The sequence below is a fragment of the Vespa crabro genome, chromosome 8, assembly GCF_910589235.1.
Source record: "Vespa crabro chromosome 8, iyVesCrab1.2, whole genome shotgun sequence".
NCBI classification, from domain to species: Eukaryota; Metazoa; Arthropoda; class Insecta; order Hymenoptera; family Vespidae; genus Vespa; species Vespa crabro.
In genome coordinates this window covers 6,554,232-6,572,093 of record NC_060962.1, presented here as the reverse complement: position 1 = coordinate 6,572,093, position 17,862 = coordinate 6,554,232, and the positions used below count along the sequence as shown (strand labels likewise).

Here is a 17,862-nt window from a genome sequence, read left to right as displayed (position 1 = left end):
ATTATACTTTTAAATCACGATTTAATTATTTTTTTAAATTATATACACTGATGATCACTATATTAATTGTGGTCTGAGATCTCTTACAACATAGAAATTATAAATTTCTCCAATATATAGGTTAGAAATTTCAATGTGATATATTTGGATAAATTAATATAATAAAATAAACGTATTCGATGATAATAACATAAAAATAATACTAATAAATTATTAGACTAATCACCTAAGTACTAATGTATACTTTTCTTTACTTTTCTTTCAGCACGTGCTATCGACGTTAAACACTAGAGAAATCAATTCTTCATTGACGACAGAGGAAATCAATATAGAGTATTATTATTTAAAACAGGATTGGTTGGCGCGAAATTTAAATATTGAAATTTTTGCAATTTCAATTTGTTTTACAAAAAAGGTTAATACATATTAAACCTTGATAATTAAGCTGTTAATATAATTATTAGTATTCTTTATATTTATATATATATATATAATTTATATACATATCGCTTTCTATATATATATATATATATATGTGTGTGTGTGTGTATATGCACATATCGCTAAAATTTGTAGAATTAGGAAAAGATTTTATCAATCGAAATAAAAACATTTTTATACTTAAATATATTATTTATAAATATTTTTTAAAAATCTAAAATAATTACAGAATTAGTGGTATTATTGTAATAGTAAGTAAGTATTTTTTACATTATATAATACTGTTTTTATATGATTATCAACACTAATTCCTTGTGATTATACTTTAAACTTCTTTTCATTTTTTTTACCTTAATAATTATTTAATACCACATAAGATAGGTAATAAGTTAAATAATCTAAAGTTAATATTTTACACTAAATATATTATCACATTTGAATTTCCATCATTTTATAATTATTTTCTTTTTAATAATCTGTATAATTGTATATAATTAAAATGTTAACAAATTAACATTATAGGTTTATTATACCTATATAAGTGAATATAATTGTTATTTGTCTATTCTTTTGTATTATAGGACTGGAAAGCTAATTATTAAAATTTTTCTATCAAATATCAAATTATTATTAAAATTATAATCTATTTACCAATATGTATGTTACTTATATTTATATAGCACATAAATTGTAAATAATGAGAATTAATATTACATAAGTTTGATTTAAACACAAGTGACTGTTATGAAGAAATTATGAAGAAATGAGGGGCAACTAAAAGTTATGTAATAAATTTATAACAGTCTTCAAATATTAAGCCTATCACGAATACAGCAACGAAACAGTAGACTATATTTGCTATGCCCACGGTTAAGAAAAGTATAAAATTTTTAATACAATTATACCAAAAGTGATGGTATAGGTTTTTTCCCAGGCCAAGCTTCCTTGGCATATTTTTTCTTTTTAGGCTCCATTGCACGTGGTTCTGTGGGACCTGAAATTTCTGGTACTTGTGGTACCTCTGGTTGTACAAGATTTGGAGTCATTTCTACTTCTGGCGCTGGATTTGGTAATGCAATACCAAGTCTTGATGTTAATGATGTTAAAGCTGTAGAAAAAGGATTTATTGACAATGAGGAAGGTGTAAATTGTTCTGGTGGAAGATCATGATAAAGTTGTGGTGTGGTTGACGTAGGTTGTAAATGTTTTAAAGGATGATGATCTTCTGACAATGATATTAATCCACCTTCCATACGCATTCTCTATATTGTAAAATATAAAACCATTAGTATATTGTACCATATAAGTTAATCATAAGTTTATCAGATTATAATTACATATGCACAAACCTTGCTTGGAACTACAGTTGTTTGTACAAGATTACGAAATCTACCAACAGACGGATCTACATCTTCTGGATTAATAACTTCCTCATCGTCATTAAAGGTTATACCTTTTTTCTTTCGTTTTCTAGTACTTTTATGCATTTCATCATCTGTGATACCAAGCATGGATATGCGTCGATTATGTGCCGTATTGAATTCTGTTAAATTCTAAAAATTAATGTATTATTGATTATTCTATATTTTACATTATTATAATTTATTTATCATATTTGTTAGATATAAGACACATACATCAAGTTCTGTTTCTGTTTCAGGTAAACCTAATAAACCACCGGTTTCAGCATCTTCTGAAAGTTTTTCTAATTCTTCAATAATAGGTCTTGTACCAGTTTGTGGTCGTTCCCTGATAATATAATATCGTGTAGATGCTCCAAAATGAAATGTACTATCAATAGGAAGTTGTGTTGGTTTATGCGCTTCTAAGCGCATATTACCAATAAATGTTCCATGTGCTAATAGATAAATAGTAACAATTAATGATAATATATGATCATAAAATATATAAATATATTTTTAAATAATTTTCTAATTAATGACTTACTACTGCCCAAATCTACTAAAAATGCTCTGTGAAGATGTTTATGATAAACAAGTGCAGCATGAACTCGAGAACAGGAAGCATGATCGATACAAAAATCATTTAATTGTTGATTGCGACCAAACAAGTAACATCTTTTCTCATCCACCATTAATTTCTATAATAAAAATTACATTTTAAAAATATTTATTAATATGTATGTTAAGGATATGTATTTTAAGGATATGTAATATATTATTTTACCTGTATTAATTTATCATTTTTCAATACATCCAAATGTAAACCAACTGGAGGCTTACCAGCCCTGAAAACATAACCTAGTTATGAATAACTATTCGAAATTTATTATATCCATGTAATAAGGATAAGTTAATAATACTTTTAGATATATTAACTTTGAGTATAATACACTTTTGGTTAAATTATTATTAACATTATTAAAATTTGACACACACCAGTTTGGAACTTCATAATGATTTGCCATAACTACTTGTCAATACAGAGTAGCACTCGGAAGATATAGAATATTCCAACAAATTTAGAAATAGACGTCTTTAATAATTTCAATAATATAAGTATTTGTTTTGTTGAAATTTGTTGAGTAAAATCCACTGTATCGTTACCGATCAACATGTTTAGTAAACGTAGGCCGAGCAGACGCCATGTTTTCCATGATTAAAATATTGCGTTTTATTTGAAAGTTAAATTAAGATTATAATAGTTTGAGATTCTTACTAGTTAATTTTTATCATTAATTAATAAAGATATATATGATATATAACCAATGAGTTCTACCTTTATTTTTAAACTATAATAAAATTTTCAAAAGAAGATAATAATTAATAATATACTGTTAAAAAGAAAAAAAGGAAAAAAAAATAATGTTATAAATCTGTTGGTAACACTGTTGGCATTGGCCTATAACAGATTGCACGATTGATTCGATTATGGCTTTTTTCGATATAATGATATTTTCAATAAAGTGATTAGCATACAAGTTAAAATTATTTTATTCATATTTATTTTAAATGCCACAGTTCTGTTGACGAGTTAATTTACATTTAAGTCTTTTTTTTAAAGCAAAATGACAAATTTCAGTGAACTTCATTCGCTTATTCAACATATTCGTATGCTTCATTTACTTCTCTTCGATTGCCGGCAAATAAATTATTCTTCGCACTTTGACTTTGATCGACGAGAAATTATGTGAAAAAAAAAAAAAAAAGAAAAAATTACTATCAGCTCGTAGCTTTTTCCTTCTTGGAAATGAATGATCGTAGATGAATTACTGAACAGTTTAAGCGATTAGTTAAGTAGCTGTAGCTGTCATTATTTTAAATTATAATACATTATATGAAATTTTATGAAATTTAAATATGTTTAAATGTAAATCCTCGATAAATCATTATTCATGTTATAAAAAAATATTTCATTCTCATTCTTTCTTTGATCTCTTCACTATTCTAATAATTTATAAAAATTAAACAAATGAAATATACAATAGATTATACAACAAGAAAGGATAAATATTTCCTGTAAATCATCTTTGAAAGTAACATATTCGAGAATATATTATCTAAAATATCAATCATATTCAATATCTTATAAATTGAATTTAATAAATTATTAAAATTTATATTATTAAAAGCTAAGTATTTTTGAAATATATCACAGTATACAGTCATTCGTTCGATAGTAATAGTACTTGCGTCACATTGATATATTGCAAGTAATATGGACCCAGATTCTTATCATTTGGATGTAGCTGCGTACGGAAACCCAATTATTAATAAAAATGTAATAAATGTCCTAAAATAAAACAATAACTAGAGAGGAATAAATTTGATAATGAATAACCTAAAAAGTATACAAATTTTTATACTATTCTATATAATAATAAATCTTCTATAATATTAAATTAATTATGATAAAATTAGAATGAAAATGATCTTTCTAATAAAATGCGTAATTAAGTCGATATTAATCAAAGGTTTCATAGATTTGTACTAGTTGAAATACTCTATAGGAATGGAAGATCTCTTCTCTTTTCAATCATTGAAAGAATTCAATCGTTCGATTATTTTTGTTTTGCTTTTGACCGAAAAATTTCCTAAAAATACATTTATGTATTGTGTGTAGACACCAAGTATGTGAATATTATTTATCGCTTTATGTTAATAAAAAGAAATAACTTTATCTGTACATATACAAAGAGAAAATACATATATATAACGCGTGGTAATGTGTTATTCTAACTCATCAAATTCTTGATAATCTGAAAAGTATGAAATCTTATTAAGCAGAATATAATGAAAAGTGTGTACGTATATGCGTGCATGGAATATCCATAAGTGTGTTCGTGTGTATATATATAAATTGAATATACTACAAAACATCGATCGATTACGATTATAAACAAAATTATTAATTAAGACATAGTTTGAAAAAGAGAGAAGTATCGATATTATAAAAATAAAGCTAGAAAATAGAAAACAAAGTATGTTGCAATAGTTCAAATGCAATGACATGCGAACTTTTGAATACGGGCTCGTAAAAATTGTATGTGCAGCTATTGAATGATATTGATCTTTGAATAGATATACGTTAAAAATATTTTAATTATCTATGGAGTGTAATTATGTGTTGAGTTGTAATCGCAAGTATTTGTAATCCTATCGAAAATATCCGACGAAACTACCACCACCAAGAAGGAATGGAAATGGACTACGTAATTCAAGTACATTGCTAGTTTATTCAAATATTAATTATTTTAATGAAAAATAATAAAAAATATAATAAAAGTACGTAGGTAATATGATATAGATGAAGAATGTAATTAATTCGAATTTTAAATGTAGACAATAATTTTCTAATGAAACAATTATATTTTTTAGAGACATAAAAACATTAAATGGATACACATTTGTATCATAAGTACGTAGATCATTTCTATCCTTTATATATTACGCGCGAAATAATAAACAATTGTTAAATCGAAATAATTCGATGGATTTACGTGAATCCATGTATATATATATATATATATATATATATATATATATATATATATATATATATATATATATATGAGAGTATGTTTTGTATTTGAAAAAAAAAAAAATATTTCGTCGAATTTTTATCTATACACATCAAATAAATATGTCATTTATGATCGAAATAATGTATCATAATTCGATAATAATTGTATATAATTGAGAATGCTCGACTATCAAGAAGAAAGAACGAAAAAGAAACATATATGTATGTAAATATATGGTGAATTAATACTTTGAAATGTATATAAATGACGGGAATAAAAAAGCAATCACGAAAAATGACATTTATTTTCAGATAATAATAACCTATATAAATCTCAAGAACTGAAACCGTCATATTGGTCTATATAATTTCTTAGAAAATACCTGTATTCAAAGCAGACAACAGAAAAAAAGAAAACTTGAATATTTTTGCATATATGTAAATCAACGATAAGTTCGGTGCAATGCATTGATACATTTATAACAACCATATCTCTAACACAATATATCTACATACATATAACATGCATAAACACTTCGTAAATTTTCTGAAAATTTGAGTTATCTATGGATATATTGATAACTTTGAGTTATTTATAGATATATTGAAAAATGATTTACGATAGAAAAATCTTCTTAATTACTTGTAATTAATAAGAACGATACGGATATCCATTTGTAGTATAAATTAACTGTAGTATAAACTAACTGTATTATAAATTGTAGTATAAACTAACTGTAGTATAAACTGATTAGTATAAACTGAAACAATGATAACGTCATTTACGAATTATGAAGATAGTTAAACGATTTCGCGGCGCATGTTAATTGCGTTACCATAGAAATATTACGTATTAATAAATATATTAATTTCTATTAACATTTTATTAAAAAAAAAAGAATAGCATAGAATATAATATTTAAACGAAAAAAAATCATTAAAAATTGTTATCAATCGTTTTATTACAATAATAGACGATTATTTTGTATTAAGATATATAAAATAAGTTCCCGCCACAAATACATAGATTCCCGTATTACGTATATAACTTTCTTCTCTCTTCTACATCGATAGTCAAGAAGTAACTTATTAATAAATCAAATAATAAAAGAATTTATCTTTCTTTTTTTTTTTATGATTAATCTCTTTTGTAAATATTTCAGAAAGAATGATATTTTATTATACTTGTCTATAAATTGATCTATATGTATTAATTAATAAATAATTTATATTTATTACGGATATTTATTACGAACTCGGTGGTAATCAAAAGTTCTAATAGTTTCATGAAGAAGAAGCGTAAACGAAGATGTAATTAATTGGAATAAGGTTTGAAAAAGGAAGACTTTTGTTTATATTTTCGAACATTATTAATCTATATAAATTTTAAGAATGATTAATACAATTAGAAAGATTAATTGTCTTCTACTCTTTATCTATCATATTTTTGTAATATGACGTCATATGAAATGGAACATCTTTAACTTAAACAAATTATCATTTTATCTAAAATTTGTTTATACAGATTCTTTTCTTGCATTCTAAAATATATTCATCAATAGTTATGCTTAAAAGACTTTACTTATGTTTAAAGAATTTTAAAGAAATGTTTAAGTCAGACATTTTTTAATAATTTCTTTTTTACATTTTACTTTGCAAACATTTTTCACCGTTCAAATGAGAAAGATGCCCTTGACGATAAATAATGAATAAATATATATGCTAAAATCGATATGCATTTTTACATATTTAATAGAGTTTATATCTTAACTCCTAAAAAGATAACATATATATATGCATATATATATATATCTTTCTCTCTGCCTATTAACAATAAAGTACGAACATAACGTTTATTCACTGTTCAATGGTTCAACGGATTTCAAAGAAAAAAAATCACATGATTAAATCCCTCTCGCATGCAGTAACAACATTATCAATAGCAGTGTGAGCTGTGATAAGTAATATTACAAATAATAAGATTTCACTTTCATCGTCATTTCATAATTCAATATTACTATTAACACTTGTATGTTAAATTGCTTAATATTACAAATCGATTCGTAATATTTTTGATGTTAGTTATGATGTTAATTATGAATTATAAAAATAATATTGTCAATTATTTCATATGAAATAAAAAAAAAAAAAAGAAAAAAATCATGATTGAGTTTCAAATTAGATTTAAAATAAATGGAATGGTAAATGTATACGCAGCTATAATACATTAGATAAACAATTAGATAGTGCATACAATAAGAAGAATTGAAATTGATATCTACTTGATTAGCTTGATATATTATTGTCTCTTATTTATAATAAATTTGAAATTTATTTTACATACTACAATTTTACATAATACATTTGAAATTTATAATACATCTTTTGTCGTTATTTATAATAAAACTGAATACAATTATTATAATCTGTCAACATTAAATTTTATATTTTAAATAGAATAAATTCTCTTAATATTATTTTGCAGATTATAAAGATATCGAGTAATAACATCGAAGTGATCGTCACGCGTTGAAGATAGCAATATGGCAGGAATATTTGAAATACTTTGCGGCCTTACTTTAATTATTTTTGTTTTGTATTACTATCTGACCTCGACTTTCGATTACTGGAAGGTCCGCGGTGTAAAAGGACCTCAACCCATTCCTCTGTTCGGCAATATCAAGGATATAATATTTTATAAGATAAATTTGGCAGAATATTTAAGTAATATGTACCATTTTTACAAAGACGAACCATATGTCGGCATCTTCTTTGGAAGTAAACCAACACTTATCCTAAGAGATCCGCAATTGATAAAGGACATTTTAATTAAAGACTTTTCCAGTTTCCCTCAACGAGGCATTTTTATAAACACAAAGGTATACAATTAACTTATTTTATAATTACGCCGATAATTATAACGGTAGACTGAGTTAAAAAATTCAAAGGAAAATAAAATAGCGATCTGTAATATTCATTATCCATTATTACATTTTATTTTACTATTAAAGGGAGATCCACTGTCAAAAAATCTCATTTTTTTCGAAGCATTAAGATGGAAACCGTTAAGGAATAAATTTGCAATTACGTTTACCTCTATTAAAATAAAGGAAATGTTCCCATTGATGAAGATAACCATAGATCATTTGGAGCAATATATTAATAAGATACCTGATAACTATATCCTTAACATTAATGAATTAAATGTTAAATATACTGTAGAAATAATAAATAGTTGTGCATTTGGCATTGAAACAAATATATTTAACGATGGAGAAAATGAATTTTGGAAAGTAGCTAAAGAAATATTTGAGGCCAATAAAATAAGTTTACTGAAACAAAATCTGCAAATGTATTTTCCGGAATTCTACAATCAATTCTACTTTTTATTCAAAAATGTTCGTCTAACTTCTTTCTTTGTAAATATAGTTAAAAATACAATAGAACATAGAATAAAAAATGACATCGTTAGAAACGATTTCATAAATATACTGATAGAATTGAAAAGAAATTCGAAAAACTGTAGCGAAGATATCGGTAAGATTTTTCTAGATTTATCAATTTTTATCGAAAATATTAAAAACATTAGGATATATTATTTAATTATATATTTATTTATATGTATTTCAGAATTAACGGATATATTTTGTGCCGCTCAAGTGTTCATGCTTTTTGCAGCTGGTTTTGAATCATCTTCCTTAGCTATGACCTTTACCCTTTACGAATTAGCTCAAAATCATAACATACAAGATGAAGTTCGCAAAGAAATAAATGAAGTATTTGAACAAAATAACGGTACCTTAAATATCGAATCTATAAAAGATCTGAAATATTTACATGCGTCAATTAAAGGTGCGTATGGCAAATAATAATAATTCATTGTTTATAAAAAAAAAAATCGAATTATAAATTATCAGTAATCATTAAAATAATCTCTGTGTGTGATTGTGTATTTATCCAAATATAGTCGAATTATTTTTTTTTAAGTAGTATTGGTAATACGCCAAATACAAAATAAGCAACATACACACTCATTTCGATATCTTTTTCCAATTTTAGAAGCACTAAGGAAACATCCACCAATAACATATTTAGTTAGAGAATGTACGATACCTTCTTACACATTGAAAGGCACTAATATTACTATACAGAAGAATCAACAAATTTTTATATCGCTACTCGGATTACATTACGATCCAAAAATTTATCCGAATCCAAATGTTTTTGATCCTGAACGATTTATGACCAAAAATAATGCAATTAAGAATGAAATATATCTACCTTTTGGTACTGGACCACGTAACTGTTATGGTAAGAAAATTAAAACTATCGTAAAAATCAAAATATTCACGTTAAATGAATAATATAATTTGTGTCATTGTGCAGGAGAAAAATTTGCGTTTTATCAAATAATACTTGGATTGGCAACACTATTACGGAATTGTAAAGTCGATATTTGTGAAAAAACAAAAATTCCATTTATGCGTCTTCCGTCACATTTGTTTTTACGACCAGCTGGTGGAATATATTTGAAAATAAATAAAATTAATGAAAAATAATAGAATTCCCTTGTTATAAAATACATTGTAAAATTAATTCTATTATCATTAATAAATAATCATTGATAAATAAGATTACTTTGTTAACATTTAAACAATTGAACAACATTACAAAAATTATAAGATGCAATTGATATAAAATAAATTCAATCTATCAAATAAAATGAAATAAAATCAAAATTTGGACAAACATAAATCACGTACTCGGAAGGGTATAATTAATAAAATAAAATTATTTTACTGATATTTAAACGCTAATATCTCTATTTAACGGGACCTGAATTCTTTCTAAACTCATGTCACCTTAAAAATAAGGGTAGACTTTTTAAATTAGAGTTTCACTCAGCTCGTGGGTTTTCAATCATAGTAACCTTCATGTAGTAAAACCAGGATTGATAGTACTCACAGTAATTATTTTAATATCTCTCAAGTAGGATCCTTGGATGAGATCCTCGATTGTAGGCCTTTGCATTTTCTTTCGAAAAGGATGACTCGAGCTCCTTCTGTTTTGATGCTCGGCACGTGACATATTACATCTTCCGAATTCGTTCAGATTTCTTGTTGAGCTATCGATTTATTTATCGATTGGCAGAGTTCTCATTAAAGAATTGAATTTTTCTCGTACGAGCGTTCTATCATCAATGAACCGATAAATTAGAGAAGATTCGTTATATCGACGAAGGTCCAATGGTTCATCATGGTGCGATTGGATTTATATATGGAAATTTTTGATTCTTTCCGTACTAGTAAATACAGAGAGATATCCATTATTCCGTATGGTTACTCGCGCATGTGTCGATGAGCACATGTGTCGATGTTCGCAAGCGCGAGAACTGCGCTTTGATTCTTAATATACCGAAAGCATTACCGTTATGTGTGTATATGAAGCTGACGGTTGTCGAAAGGTGTAACTTTCCATAAGCGCGGTCTCACTCACCTTCTGTTAGTTAAGAAAGTACTGAAACTATCGAAAAGGCATATAGAATTTCATACTTAAGTCAAGTTTTATATTTTATAGATTATATGTTTAATAGCAAATAATATTGAACTACGAACGATTTAAATATATTCAGGCTATTTGTTATTGTTTACCTAAAAACAAAAATATTAAATTTAATTGAAAAGTATTTCTTAATTGTACAATTTATCTGTAGAAAAGTATAATCTGGTATATAATTTTTTCTTACTTTTCTGATGTACTATTAAATTTAGTACATATAATATTTTTGTCACGCACTAACCCATTTGATTGGGTTAGTATAGTTCACAAAAATTTATATTAGGTTGGTGCGAATGAAATGTCAGTTTCTTAAGTGAATATATTAAAGAAAATTCGACATTTCATACGCACCAACCTAATATAACGAAACAATAAGCTCATAGTGGGGGACAGTGTTTCCCTATTGGGCTTCTGGTTCAAAATTTGTTTGTTTTGTCCCTAAAATCGCACATACTTCGAGCGAAAGGTGATAATGAATTTTATATGGTCTGATGTTTTATATAAAATAAAAATAATAAAAATCTACTATGAAAACAAATTTTGTGTATTAGTGTTAGGTTAAATCAATGAAATAGATCAAATATTCAAGATCTTACGTATACGTTCAAATAGTTATGTAAAAATCAATGAAAGGATATCTTGTCAGTTCTAAGCATATCAATATTCAAAAGTACCTGAATATTAATTTGAAAAATTCATGAAATACATTCTATTAAAGACAATAAAATAAGGTTATCTTATCGTTTAAGTACTATAAAAAAACATAAGTAATACAAAGTAAAATATATTATGTTTATAGGTTATGTAATTACATTAGTTTTGATACGTGTTTCAGTTAACTCATTTATATCAATATTTGATAAATTATAGTTGTAAATTAATATATTTATGATATTATATAATTATTTATCATACGTCTAAATCATTAAAATCGTTTTTAGATACGTAAGAATGTTTTTTTCACGTTATATTAAAAAGTTAGATCATGCAACGAAAGAAAAAATACGATTAAGATTAGCCACGGCTTATGCAATAATAGCATGGAATGGATTTGCAATTGGTTTATACATGTTATCTAATGGACGACATGAAACTCCGGGTACACCGAAAGGTACTTTTTAATCTATTTAATTTTTGTTTTGCTTTATTAGATTTATTCAATGATCAGATAAACTCTAAACATTATGTTATGATATATATATAGGTTTAACCAGAGTACTTGCTTCCCATACAGAAGAAAGTAAAGTTATTCGGATAAGAGGATTTAATATAGTAGAAAATACTGTTTATGATAAAAGCAAACTTGATGAAATTCGTTCTAATATTATAAACAGTCATAATAATACTCCTGATGATGAAGATTCTGACTTCTAAGTTTTATTATAAAGCATAATAATAAGAGGATAGATGTATATAATAATAAAATATAATTAAAATAATAAGTATTATTTGTTATTTACAAATTTAAAGAATATCAGGATATTCGTTGACGCATTAATTTAACAAAGGAACAAATAACTCAGTCAATAACAATAGATAAGTTGCCTGCAATCATATCATATGAAACTTAAGGAAGAGATCGTCGTAAAGCTATTGCACCTGACGAAGAATTTCCTGTTTCAGGATTTAAATCTTTCAATCTTTGTTCCATTTCACATAACAAAGCTGACCTATTGAAATTTTTTCATATTATTCATTTATATAAATTAATTTATATTGTAAAATTATCTTTATATTACAAACCTGTATTCTTCATATCTCATAACCACTTCTTCCAATTCTTGTTTGTAAAGTCTTGTCAGCATTGCATTGAAACAATCAAGTTCTGGTAAACGGAAGAGCTCCCATCGTAATTTACGATCTAATGCAATGGATGCCCTACTATACACATACAACCAATGAGGAATTTCTTCATTAAGATACGGATTCGCTGGTACTAAGACACTGTGAGAATGAAAATGTGTATGTCTAGGAGGTGATACTACTCTTATAGCTTGTACTTCGTGCGGATAACATGGATGCTCATATTGTGCTTGTCTTGTTATGTGACTGCAAATAATATAAGATTATTAATTATACATATAGGATGAATTATGTAATAAATAACATAGTAATGATCACTAATCACTCACTTAACATAATAGACACCATATTCTGGTGATTCTATTCTTTCCCACCCAGTGGGCAAACCTTCTTTTTCTAGAGGATGCGACCAATGAGTAGTTTTTGTATTATGATCTATATAATACTTTCTACCTCTAAGTGTAAAATCTACCGACCAACCAGGCGGTAAAGGTAATTCTTCTTGTTGTTCGCTTCTAGAACTTGATCTTTCTGACTGACATCTACTATATCTTTAAAAATGTTTACATTTTTTTTTAATAAAATAAACATAGTAATTACTAGATTAATATTTTAATTAATATTTTAATTTTAATCATTATTATTGAATATACCCGGCATTTTGACGATATACTGACTGATTATATTCTTCATAACCTGTATCTACATCAAATGGTAAATAAGGCACTTGTGGAGTCTGAACACGGTCCAGATGATATTCAGACCCAGCATATTGATTGACATAAGTATGTGATACAGCAGGTGATAATCCTGAATGATATAATGGTGTAGCAGTACGAGAAGACATACCTTCATTTAATCCAGTATTAACAGAGAGACCTGCAAATCTAATAAAATAAAATGTTACATATTAATATTATTTCTAAATCTCAAGTGTTTATGCAATAAAAATAATAACTTTTCATACCTGAATTTTAACATATTAAACATTACCTTTGCGCTAAGTCTGGGACTGAACTATTTGGAGTATATTTTCCTTCGTGGCTACCTAATCCAACAGCGCTCATAGTAGTTTTTGTATTTCCAAATTTTTGTACTATACTTGGTTGTTGTGGAATAGACTATAAAAATATATCTATCTGTATTGATCTACTTCTATTCGTGATCATATATTTATCATATTTTTAAAAAATCTAACATTTGAAATGAATATAAATCAGTATAATTTACCATCGATGATGGTATTGTAGGATGATTTCGTCGTCTTACTCTTCTGTTTGGTTCTGTCGTCCATACATTGATAACTAAAAAGAAACAAAATAATAATTGTCCAATAAACTACAAGACTTATTCTTATATTTATACATTATTATATTATATTATTACTTTTTATATTTGTACAATAATATATTATGTACTTTTAATAATACAATTTAATTTTTTAAGGTATTATTATTTTTTTTTTTTTTTAATGATCTAAAACAAAAATTTATCTTACTTGGCATCTCAGGCGGTGTCTCTTTCTTAATATATTTGCCCACAACTCCTTCTTTTATTGTTCTTAAGTCTTTATTTTTTCGCGACAACATTGTAATTGATTGTAAAACTGTTCGTATGTCACAAAATATATAGTAATCTGAAATATTTTATTAATCTGCATTATATTAATAATACATTATTATTGGATTTTAACGACTATGTCACTACAAATTAGTGGTTACATTTTTAATATCAACTTCTTATTTATTATATACCATTAATAGAATATATATATATATATATATATATATATATATATATATATATATATCCATACATACATATATATACAGTAATGTACTTTTTATTAGAAATCAATTTTCATTTCGATTTATAATCATAAAAATCGATATTTTATCTTCGAGTAATCAAATAATCTAAACATTTTGTTCATATAATTTAAACTCATTCTTATGAGTATAACAAAAATATCACATTAATTATGGCCGATATAGTGAAAACGAAACTAAATGAAAAAGTCACTGACATAGAATGTAACAATACCAATTTAACATCAAAATTTGACAATAACAATGACAATGAATTCGTCAACGAATAAAATCAAGCTTTGCATAGAATAACTATTATTGGAATATTCAATTCTTATACCAAGAAGTTGTGTTTCAATGCGATTGGTCAATTAAAGGATCCTTTTGATTCGTTGATAGTTACCAGGTACGTACGTAAGAAAGTTGAATTTGTGAATTTAAATAGTTAATACAATATTTTTTTTATATTTAATTTAGCACAATTTTTTTCTTTCTTTGTAAAATTTATATCATTAACATTATATGTTCTGTAGTAAAAATACAAAATTGTGATAATTTTCATATTTATACTCATTTTTTTTCTCTCAAATAACGAATAACGTTGTGGCATTATAAATTTGATGTTAAAAAAAAAAAAAAAAAAGAAAATAAAAAGAAAAAAAGAACTATAAATTACTTCATTATTTTAAATTTATCAATCTAAGATAATATAGTACCTTTTTAGATGTCAATATGAATAAATAGTAAAATTAAAATACTTACCCCCTACTCACCGGATCAGAATTAAAACATATTAAAAAATTCACTTTTATCCTGGAATCATAAGCACGATATATAAATTAATGCGGCACGCTCTTTCTGGTACTAATATTATTGAAAAAAAACTTTATCAGTATTGTTAATATTAACTTCATCATAAATACATTCAATATTATTAACAGTTCTATAATACTTTTTTCAAACGATTATTAAACAGTGATAAATTTTGATAGAGTATAGATTTCTACGTTTATACAGGGTGTCTTGAAATAGCGATTAAATTACAATAAATATTTGAGATTGTGAACATACTGTAGAAATATCGTACCTATGGAAAGTATGAAATTTAGAAAATTTATTGCCCGATTTCTTTTTTAAATACAAAATTTATCCTACTGCTTCAATTTTGATCTTCTCATCATAAGAGCACCGTTCAAAATGTAAATGAAATATAGATATTATATCATTAATTAAAAAAAAAAATATATATATATATATATATATACCGCGTTAAAAAATTTAATTCCTACTTTGTTTGTTTGTTTGTTTTTTTCTTTTTTTTTTTCTTCTTTTTACTATCAGGAAAATATTTGTTTCTGTATTTGATGCTTAATAGAAAATAGGATTACACTGGATTTGGTTATAGGCAAATTCAATTAGTACTTCTCAATTTTGATTGGAGTAAGAGAAAAGAATAACGTTGGATAACTATCAATAACAGTTGTTTAATGATAGGTTTTGTTTGTTAACTATCACAGTGCATCTCACGTTTGCATAGTTTTTTTTTCTTTCTTTCTTTTTACGTATCGTGCATTTCTAGCATAATTAAGCTGAGGTAAAACAACTGTTTGAGGCAGCTTCTTCCAAGTCTATGTTTCCCTGCAGCAGACATGTTATATTATCCATACGTTGTTTTATTCTTATTATAACTTCAATGTTTTAGTAATGAATTCTACTGGTCCTACATGGTGGTAGAAATGCAATTTGTCATGCTGTAAAAAAATATTGATATATTATGTGATTTCCATTTTTCTTAATGAATCGTAACAGTATTACAATCTACATTATTTTTCTTTTTTCTTTTTTCTTTTTTTTTTTCTTTTTCCTCCTTTTTTATATATATATACGATCAAAGACAATATATCCCGCTTTTTCTTACTTGCCCGATGATATCTCCAACTCACAATGAAAATTAAATGTCAAATATCTAAATGACAATAGAGAACTGCGTTCACAATGAGAAAAAGGAAAATCTGCAGGGCTAACAGGGATTAGGCCACGCATGAATGAACTACTGTGGTTTTGATATTACAGTGACATAAAAACAATTTGCATCAGAATGTAGTTCCTATTTTTTTTTTTTTTTTTTTTTTTTTTTTCCTTTAATTTATATTTGCATGTAAGCTGCATTGAAAAAAGTAACAGAGTAAAAATAAATTAGACATTCAATCAATAAAGTGCCTATTTACGCATTAAAGACTTTGTACGATACTACCTACGTTTCTCGGAGTTATACATTACAGCATTTACAATAATCATGTACTTCACTTTCTTTCTAGCAACTAATTTCATTTCACGAAGCGAATGAGAAGTACAAAATAAAAAAGTATATTAAGAGACAGTACGATGAAAAATATTTGACGAACAATGTAAAACATGAAAGATAATAATAAATGTATATAGGTTTTTTTTTCCAACTAGTTCATGAAAATATGAGCAAGTATGATTACTCAATGTTTAATCATCTATTTATTAATTGCTATTATTTGTTTGTTATTATTTATTATCGTTATTTTTAATATTATTTATTATTATTATTATTATTATTATTATTTTTATTATTTTTATTATTATCGTTATTATCACTATTACTATTTGTATTATTTATTATCAATATTATCATTATCGTTATTATTAATTATCGTTATTATTATTATTATTTATTATTTATTATTTATTATTATTACTATTATTAATATTATTATATTATTATGCAATCGTAAGAAATTTTAAAAACGATCCCACGTTTTCACGGTGGCCACAGTGGGAGCACAGCTCCGAATAAATCTTATGCATCGTAATCTCTATTAATCATTATATTTATAAGCAATGAATATTTTGGTACAATTAAACTTTTTTTTTTTATTATTATTATTATTATTATTATTATTGTATATACTTGTCCTTCATATCTTTTTATCTATTTTTCTTCTCTTTTATTTAGAAAAAAAAAAAAAAAAAAGAAATAAAATAAAATAAAATAAAATAAAATAAAGAACCATACTTTTTTACGTATCTCTTTTTTGGCGGATCGACCTCCCTCCCCTTTCCCCGATTTATCGTCAATATAATATATATATATATATATATATATATATACATATATATATCGTTCTTGGATATGCTGTTCTTATGCATATATCGTCTCAATAAGATCCTTTCGTTCGTGGAAAAAAGTTAGTTCCATTATTTAGTTGCTGCGCGTGCGTGCGTGCGTGCGTGCATGCAT

General features: G+C 25.5%; 5 protein-coding genes across 22 annotated transcripts in view; 2 read left to right on the top strand and 3 right to left on the bottom strand.

Annotated features, from left to right (window-relative positions):
• Positions 1 to 4: 4 nt before the first annotated feature.
• On the bottom strand, positions 5 to 11,288 carry LOC124426164 (nuclear inhibitor of protein phosphatase 1). Of its 3 annotated transcripts, XM_046967542.1 has the most exons (8): positions 11,171 to 11,189; positions 11,040 to 11,075; positions 10,390 to 10,947; positions 2,629 to 2,689; positions 2,389 to 2,542; positions 2,079 to 2,299; positions 1,791 to 1,994; positions 5 to 1,703 (listed from the first exon to the last, which is right to left on the bottom strand). In XM_046967542.1, the coding sequence occupies exons 5-8, from the start codon at positions 2,534 to 2,536 to the stop codon at positions 1,341 to 1,343; spliced, it is 936 nt and encodes a 311-aa protein (XP_046823498.1). In that variant the 5' UTR covers positions 2,537 to 2,542; positions 2,629 to 2,689; positions 10,390 to 10,947; positions 11,040 to 11,075; positions 11,171 to 11,189; the 3' UTR covers positions 5 to 1,340. The 3 variants fall into 3 exon arrangements, with proteins under 3 accessions (XP_046823498.1, XP_046823497.1, XP_046823496.1); XM_046967541.1 differs by having other exon boundaries at positions 10,390 to 11,075; positions 11,171 to 11,288; XM_046967540.1 differs by lacking the exons at positions 10,390 to 10,947; positions 11,040 to 11,075; positions 11,171 to 11,189 and adding an exon at positions 2,841 to 3,191.
• LOC124426159 (cytochrome P450 6a2-like) lies at positions 6,865 to 10,071 on the top strand. Of its 3 annotated transcripts, XM_046967519.1 has the most exons (6): positions 6,893 to 7,371; positions 7,910 to 8,303; positions 8,436 to 8,961; positions 9,055 to 9,276; positions 9,484 to 9,735; positions 9,811 to 10,071. In XM_046967519.1, the coding sequence occupies exons 2-6, from the start codon at positions 7,968 to 7,970 to the stop codon at positions 9,981 to 9,983; spliced, it is 1,509 nt and encodes a 502-aa protein (XP_046823475.1). In that variant the 5' UTR covers positions 6,893 to 7,371; positions 7,910 to 7,967; the 3' UTR covers positions 9,984 to 10,071. The 3 variants fall into 3 exon arrangements, with proteins under 3 accessions (XP_046823474.1, XP_046823473.1, XP_046823475.1); XM_046967518.1 differs by having other exon boundaries at positions 6,865 to 7,385; positions 8,436 to 9,276; XM_046967517.1 differs by having other exon boundaries at positions 6,867 to 7,371; positions 8,436 to 9,276.
• Positions 11,289 to 11,310: 22 nt separating the features above from the next.
• LOC124426168 lies at positions 11,311 to 12,425 on the top strand. 3 transcript variants are annotated; one of them, XM_046967549.1, is made up of 3 exons: positions 11,311 to 11,449; positions 11,925 to 12,094; positions 12,188 to 12,425. In XM_046967549.1, exons 2-3 carry the CDS (start codon positions 11,935 to 11,937, stop codon positions 12,355 to 12,357), a joined length of 330 nt encoding a protein of 109 aa, XP_046823505.1. In that variant the 5' UTR covers positions 11,311 to 11,449; positions 11,925 to 11,934; the 3' UTR covers positions 12,358 to 12,425. The 3 variants fall into 3 exon arrangements, with proteins under 3 accessions (XP_046823505.1, XP_046823507.1, XP_046823506.1); XM_046967551.1 differs by lacking the exon at positions 11,311 to 11,449 and adding an exon at positions 11,458 to 11,760; XM_046967550.1 differs by lacking the exon at positions 11,311 to 11,449 and adding an exon at positions 11,459 to 11,714.
• Positions 12,394 to 15,423, bottom strand: LOC124426163 (scaffold protein salvador-like). 8 transcript variants are annotated; one of them, XM_046967534.1, is made up of 8 exons: positions 15,357 to 15,423; positions 14,285 to 14,422; positions 14,017 to 14,090; positions 13,780 to 13,907; positions 13,440 to 13,673; positions 13,116 to 13,337; positions 12,727 to 13,032; positions 12,394 to 12,653 (listed from the first exon to the last, which is right to left on the bottom strand). In XM_046967534.1, the coding sequence occupies exons 2-8, from the start codon at positions 14,373 to 14,375 to the stop codon at positions 12,551 to 12,553; spliced, it is 1,158 nt and encodes a 385-aa protein (XP_046823490.1). In that variant the 5' UTR covers positions 14,376 to 14,422; positions 15,357 to 15,423; the 3' UTR covers positions 12,394 to 12,550. The 8 variants fall into 8 exon arrangements, with proteins under 8 accessions (XP_046823490.1, XP_046823493.1, XP_046823487.1 ...); XM_046967537.1 differs by lacking the exon at positions 15,357 to 15,423 and adding an exon at positions 14,830 to 15,070; XM_046967531.1 differs by lacking the exon at positions 15,357 to 15,423 and adding an exon at positions 14,813 to 14,855.
• A 635-nt stretch (positions 15,424 to 16,058) lies between these two features.
• Positions 16,059 to 17,862, bottom strand: part of LOC124426161 (serine/threonine-protein phosphatase 2A 56 kDa regulatory subunit epsilon isoform) — a 35,367-nt gene continuing 33,563 nt past the window's right edge. For 4 of the 5 annotated variants that reach the window (XM_046967526.1, XM_046967522.1, XM_046967524.1 and 1 more), the window contains 2 exons: positions 17,638 to 17,862; positions 16,059 to 16,345 (listed from right to left, as the gene is read on the bottom strand). The exon at positions 17,638 to 17,862 is cut by the window's right edge and continues 1,259 nt beyond it. The gene's annotated coding sequence lies outside the window, so the exon portion shown is untranslated. The remainder of the gene's footprint in view (positions 16,346 to 17,637) is intronic. The other variant, XM_046967523.1, reaches the window with a different exon arrangement.